The following is a 7,045-nucleotide window of genomic DNA, read 5'->3' on the forward strand; positions in this document are numbered from 1 at the left end:
TGATTTGGTATAGGTTTCTCAAATTGACATGCGACTTATGACTATTATGTTTATTCAGGCGCTAATAAAAATTTTATTGTGAATAATAATAAAATTTACAAAAGTATTATAGTTTCTTTTAAACTATTAGTTTTAATTACAACTTTCATTATTAAAGAATGTTTGAATTTTTGTATTTGTTTTTTGTATTCATTAATAAATTCTGAACGAATTATTTATTTAACAACTGAACTGTTGACAAGTGACAGTGACGTTCCATAAAAAGTATTGATTCGTTTGTTTTTAGTTTGTCTTTTGATAAAAAATAATTCAATATAGTTCTAGATAAATTTTCTTTTAGTAGAATAAAGGTATAATATTAAAATTTACATTTTGTGACTTAATTACCTGTAATGTAAAAAAATGTATATGTATTTCTTAAGTAGTTCTTGAGGCTATATAACAAAATGTTTTTTCGATTTTGTTTCATTTCAGTTTTTTAAGTATGTTGCCACGACAATACCTAACTGAGCAAGATATAAGAAGACGACAGATCGACACATTAAAAATTTTCAACGACAATGTTACAGAAATAAAAGAGAACACAGAGTACAGAGTCGACTTCAGTACTGAAGGTCGAAATTTGAGCTTAAACGTGGTATTACCACCAGATTTTCCCAATGATAAGCCTAATATATTTGTAAATCCTGTTTTCCCACATCCATGGCTTGCTGAAAATTCTAACCAAGTTGTTGGAGCTCCAGGCTTAGTGAATTACACTCCTCATGCAGACTTAGGTCGTATAGTACAGGCTATTATACGTGAATTTCAGAGGGCTGTACCTACTTTATTGAATCAAGAAGACAAATCGACAGATACAAGTCCTCAATCTCAATATAGCGCTCAATCTTTAATGTTTCCTGAACTAGGTGAATTAACTATTGAAGAATTACAGGAAATAATGGAAAATCCAGATTTGCAGGTATAAAATTACCACACTGTTTTATTATTTCACTAGTTATATTTGCCATACAAACATAGATTGTTAAAGTTAAAAACATTATTTATGTTACTAAGAATAAATTAATTATGTCTATACTACTACTTACAATAAATAAGTACCTTATGAAAATATTTCTTTATAGATTTTAAACCAGTCAGCCAACCATCCAGTTTGTGTGGAAATTTTAAATTTTGTTTTATTGAAACAAAATGTAGAGTTCAGTCATGATGCAAGCAACAGGTTGTGGATTCGATTCCGACTCTAGGAAATGAATTATTTAATATTCTCATCAAGGCTCAAACCCACAACCACCACATTAACAGTCAGACTCAGTCCCATTATAATTTTTAATTAAAAATTTTTTTGCTCGTTACTACTTTATAGGACAAACTACTAGAAACAAACCCACAACTAATAGAACTTGACCTAAAAACAGAAGAACTAATGACAAACATAGAAAAAATAGCCCAAGAGAACATATTAAAACAGCAAATGCTGGACAATTTAAAAACAGATGTCTTAGACAAAATTTCTACTATAGTACAAATGAAAATGGCATTTGAAGAATTGAATAGAAAACATCAGAAGTTATCAGAGATGTATGACCCGCACAGGATCAAAGATTGCTTGAGGGAAGCCGCACAAAAGGCTGATGAAGATGCTGAAACTATTGCTGAACAATTTCTATTAGGTATGTTTGTGTTTATTTTTTCTTTTTCACATTCTATCCCACTCTCGATTTTAGAATTTTAGAAATTTCATATTGTAGTCCAATCATTATAAGGTAGGCAAGAAACTACTCTCAAGAGTCTGCATTCTCCATATAGTGCCCAATTTTCAAAGCATTATGCTCATTGTAGCCAAATCAGAGAAATCAATTCATTGTTGCTGGTGTTGTAATTGAATCCACAACTGTTATGCTTACAGTCAGACACAAAAGATTGAATAGAATACACCATAAGTTATCAAAGATGTATGACACACAGGACCAAAAGTTGTTGAGGTAAGCTGCATTGAAAGCTGATTATGATTCTGAAACTATTGCCGAGGAGTTTGTTTTTTTAGCCTCACACTGTATCCTGCTTATAGCAAAATTAAGATAAGTACATAGAACCTAGTGTTAAGGCAACTTTTTGCTCTATTTCGAGATTTGATTGCGTGTTGAATGGCGGAAGTCAAGGCCGCCGCTCGCTCTCATAACAAGGCAAGGCGCGGCGTTGAGATCCGCTACTCAACACGCAATACCTCCAGAATTTGACAGAAAGTTAGGAACAGAGTGTTTTAGGACTAGATTGCCTGCTGCTATGAGATACAGTAAGAAGCTAAAAAAGTAGCTTATCGGTTTTTCCAGCATTTCATCATAGATAAATAATATCCAATAGTAAAGTAAGGCGATTCCGTTCCGTAAATCTAAATTATTTTCTGTCTATTTTCAGGTAAACTTCCAGTGGAAACATTTGTTTATCAATTTGCTGAGAAAAGAGCGTTAGGTCAAGCGAGGAGAGCGAGAGAAGAAAGATTGACACATCAGTTAGCTCAATTAGATAAGGCTACTACTTAAATAATATAATATGCATAATAAAACCGGGCCAGTGCGAGTCGGACACGCGCACGAATGGTTCCGTATCGTTAACTTCATAGTTAAAGGAAAAAAAATTATGTCTGTCGTATGAAATGCCCCCATAAATATTTATTTTATTTAGTTTCTTAAATTTGTTGTTATAGCGGCAACAAAAATACATTATCTTTGAAAATTTTAATTGCCAAAACTATTACATTTAGGCCAGACAGGCAGAGGAACGGACACAGGAGTGTTTGGGTTCAATTTTTACCCTTTGGGTACTGAACAAAATAAACCGCTTGCGTTATTTAGCGGTTTCGACTCCCTTAAAGAAATCTTTCCGTATTAAGATGTCTAATAGTTGTGGGTTCGTTTCTAATAGTTTGTCCTCTAAAAATGTAATAAGTAGAGATTTAATTATAAAATAAAAATTACAGTGGGATTGGTACTCACTGTTAATGTGGTGGTCGTGAGTTTTGTCCTTAATAAAAATATTACATATATAATATCGTCAAGTGGGAAATGCATCGAAAATGTAGAAATCTTTACGTATTACGACTTTTTATTATTTTTTTCTTTTTCACAAACTCTTTACTGACTATAATGAACACAACAATAAATTTATTAAATTCGGTGAAGTCGTTCCGGAGTTATACGCGTACATACAATTGTAGGTTGCGATTTTGTTTATATACATACTTATTTAATTTTATACTTAAATGTATATTAATTAAATTAATATTAAACTTTCTTTAATTTTGATTGATTGGCTAGTGGAAAGTAGAACGGAGTGTCTTTTGTTTTGGTGTTTGTTGTTGTTGTGTTGACATTTAATTTATTATAAAAATAGTTTTTTTAGCTTATCTTATCTTATCTCTTATCCCGTACTCAGAAAGGGAGGCAAAAAAGCCTGGAAACTTAGTATTAGGACACTCCATCCCCATTAAGACACTTAAATTCCTCACTTAAGTGTCTCAATTCCGGAGGCACTGCGTGCATAGTGGAAAACTCAAAAAAAGACCGAAAGTACATCTTTCAGTTTCATTCAATTCATATCTGTAAATAATGTTTCTTATATTTTAAATTAATAATAGTGAACGAACTAATAATTTCTATAATTTCCGGTTTTGATAAGATCTGACTGTAAAAGTCTATTTCTTCTATGATTTTATTGTTTTCCCATAAATTTGCAAAATTTTAATTAAAAAGGAATAATGGCATTGTGTATATTTTTTAGTAATATTGAAAAGTGCAATAATTAGTTTAAAAAGTTATGATTCTGCATTAATTATGAGGTATTTAAAGATTTTGTTTATGTTTCAGTATATTTTTTAGTTAATTTTTCCTATTGATTCTATAAAAAATTTACTCATATATGTATATGTTTATACTGCCCTGGTGTAGTTTAAAATTATAGAAATGTAGTAGTAGTAGTTTTTAATATCTTTTTTTATATTAATTGTCGATTTTTATAAGAAAAAAAATATTTCAAAATATTTATTTTATTTGAGGCCAGTCGTGGCGCAGGGGCTATCCCGCACATAGCATAGAAAACCGAGGGAACCTGGTAACATAGTGTTAGGATACTCCGTTCTCCATTAAGGCTTCCGTTCCCCACTTTCCGCCAAATTCTTGAGGCATTGAGTGTTGAGTGGTGGAATTCAACACCACGTGTACCAGTACCACCAGTAAGCTATTTATGGAATATGGTACGATTTTATTTACTGCGATCAGAAGTTTTAATATTCACTCTTGGTATTATTATATTCTTGATGTATCTTCAAACTATCGGACTATGGAGCAGAACACTACTCAGCAGATTATCACAGGCAGTGAATCCTATAGGGGCTGTTCAACGTATGAAACTATTGGAAGGTTCTGACGCTGATAAACAAAGCTGGGAATTAAAAAGGTCCCTAAGTGCTGCTTACGCAATTAAAGGGAGAAGAATGCATATGGAGGACAAATTTATTATTAATGAAAACATAAACAACTCTGGCATATCCTTATTTGCTATATTTGACGGACACGGCGGAGAATTTGCTGCCAACTATGCTAAGGATCATCTTATACAAAATTTATATAATAAAGTTGTGGAATTGCATGCTTTTAAAGATGGAAAACAAATTGTAACACCACAGCAAGACATTCCTTCAATAGAGGAACCTAAAAAGGATGAAAGTAATATACCTGTTGAAAGAAAAACTAGCTTTAAAAAATCGGCTAGCACAGCTGATGATACATCTAAAAAGGAAATAACTGATCCAGATTTATTAGCTCAACTGTCTAAGGCAAGACCAATAATTACAAGAGAAGTGAGATCAGTAAAGCCAGTAAAAAATATTGCTGTCCCTCTATCAAGCTATGTAGATAAAGGCAAGATAAATTTTGGCAAATTATTAACCGATGAAGTATTAGCAGCTGACAGGCTACTTGTTGAAGCTGCCAAACGGTCTATGAATGTTGCAGGAACAACAGCTTTGATTGCTGTTTTAGAAGATAACAACCTAATTGTAGCTAATGTTGGTGATTCAAGAGGGGTCATGTGTGACAGTCGAGGAAATGCAATTCCAGTATCATTTGATCATAAACCACAGCAGGTATTTCTTCTTGTTTTCTGGTAATAATAATAAAATTTATACATATTAAGTATTAAAATAATATAAACATTCCATACAAAAGTTTTGAGTAAATTTAGTTTTTGTGTATACTGTACATGTTCAGGTTCTTTATATTAATGTTTATGTTCAATATGTATTTAATACAACAAATAAAGGTGAAAAGTGGAGAACCGAGGGTTAGGCACTAAGTTTTTTCTGCCTACTCTGCTTTGCGGGATAGTACGTGAAACTACTCGTGATAATATAACTAGGCGTGAAATTACGTATAAACGTAAATTCGAATATTTAATATCAAAACATAAAGTGTTATTAATATATTTATTTTAAGTCTGAGTGGCGAAAAGATACAGCGTTTGACTGTAAACGCGACGGTTGTGGATTCGATGCCCACTCGGGAGTGTGATTGAATTGAAATTATTTCATGTAGCCGCCAGGTAGCCGTGTGTGTATACAATGTATATAATCAATATTAATATTATATTTTACTACTTACGTATACAAAAAAGTAGACTTTGTAACCATTTGTATGTTTAGCCTGTTTGTATGAATGATATAATAAATTATTGAACATTAATAAAATGTCTTTTTTTTATCCTAATTGTGGGTTCAAATTCCTTTTTAGGGATTTTCTACAGAACAAAATCATTTTTCCATAGATGTACGCTTAAACCTTAACTACGCATCGGATTTTGGTGTGGCTTTAATAGATAGAGGGATTTATATTTATATGTATATTTGTATAATATATGCATAGGTATATTAATAATATAGGTCGTCGTCGTAAACGCGACGGTTGTGGGTTCCACTCCCAATCGACGAAATGTATTATTTAATATTTTTATTTCCTGGCTCTGGCAATGCGCGCGTTGAGCGCCACCATTCAATATGCAATGTTTTGAAAATTCTGCGGAAAGTGGTGAACGTAGTATCTTAACACTGGGTTCCATAGACCTATCTTGCTATACTTGGGATATTTCAGTAACATAAAGTTTATATTCCACTAAAATAATCGAACCCACAACCCTCGTATTTATAGTCGTTCTGACTCGTTACCAGTAGCGAGGAAATTTTATAATTCGTTATTTTTATAATAATACTAGCGGACGCGCGCAGCTTCGCTTGCGTATTTAGGGGTGAATTCTAATAAATGACGAAACATGTGTTCAATGAAATATTTTTAAGAGTCTAAATTTCAAATTTTATAAAAATCGGTGGCGATTTAAAGATTTTCCCATACAAACTTTCAACCCCTTATTTGCACTCTTAGGGGGTGCATTCTAGAAAACCCTAAAACACATGTTCAATTAAATATTTTTAAGAGTCTAAATTTAAAATTTTATAATAATCGGTGGCGTTTTAAAGATTTTTCCATACAAACTTTCAACCTCTCATTTGCACCCTTAGAGGGAAAATTCTAGAAAACGATAAAACACGTGTTCAATAAAAATACTTTCAAAAATCTAAATTTCAAATTTAATAAAAATTGGTGCCGATTTTAATTTTTTTGCCATACAAACTTTCAACCCCTATTTCCCCCCTTTAGGGTAAAAATTTTTCAAAATCCCTTCTTAGTGGATGTCCAGATTACGAAAGTAAACATCTGTCCAAATTTCACGTTTCTACCATTAGCGGTTACGGCTGTGCGTGCGTCTTACCTCAGTCAGTGAGGACAAGTCCTTTTATATGTATGCAGATAATTAATTTTTAATATATTATATAAGTAGCTAATGATGATAATTCCTCCCTGGTGTTTTCGTTATTAACGTTCATTTATTAAATTAATTATAAAGAAATTATAATTTTTATTAAGTTAAGTGTTTTTTTTTTTCAAATTATACCACACCTCCCATGTACTTACATATTACATTATATTTATTAATT

At 31.9% G+C, this 7,045-nt stretch overlaps 2 protein-coding genes across 2 annotated transcripts; both read left to right on the forward strand.

Moving 5' to 3' along the window:
* The first annotated feature begins 233 nt into the window (after positions 1 to 233).
* On the forward strand, positions 234 to 5,743 carry Vsp37A (Vacuolar protein sorting 37A). Its single transcript, XM_085204499.1, has 4 exons — positions 234 to 350; positions 475 to 961; positions 1,367 to 1,673; positions 2,419 to 5,743. The coding sequence occupies exons 2-4, from the start codon at positions 485 to 487 to the stop codon at positions 2,541 to 2,543; spliced, it is 909 nt and encodes a 302-aa protein (XP_085060625.1). The 5' UTR covers positions 234 to 350; positions 475 to 484; the 3' UTR covers positions 2,544 to 5,743.
* LOC146528117 (uncharacterized) lies at positions 4,250 to 5,743 on the forward strand. The gene has a single exon (XM_085204498.1). It carries the CDS (start codon positions 4,250 to 4,252, stop codon positions 5,165 to 5,167), a length of 918 nt encoding a protein of 305 aa, XP_085060624.1. The 3' UTR covers positions 5,168 to 5,743.
* Positions 5,744 to 7,045: the final 1,302 nt, after the last annotated feature.

This window comes from Heliconius melpomene, chromosome 20 (genome assembly GCF_056956725.1).
Source record: "Heliconius melpomene rosina isolate 202511_hmr_F chromosome 20, ASM5695672v1, whole genome shotgun sequence".
NCBI lineage: Eukaryota > Metazoa > Arthropoda > Insecta > Lepidoptera > Nymphalidae > Heliconius > Heliconius melpomene.

Excerpts from the sequence above, each read along its gene's own strand:
- LOC146528117 (XM_085204498.1), top strand. The coding sequence starts at position 4,250 with ATGGTACGATTTTATTTACTGCGATCAGAAGTTTTAATATTCACTCTT.
- Vsp37A (XM_085204499.1), top strand. The coding sequence starts at position 485 with ATGTTGCCACGACAATACCTAACTGAGCAAGATATAAGAAGACGACAG. Across the intron at positions 962-1,366 it reads TGGAAAATCCAGATTTGCAG|GACAAACTACTAGAAACAAA; the intron begins GTATAAAATTAC and ends ACTACTTTATAG. Across the intron at positions 1,674-2,418 it reads TGCTGAACAATTTCTATTAG|GTAAACTTCCAGTGGAAACA; the intron begins GTATGTTTGTGT and ends GTCTATTTTCAG.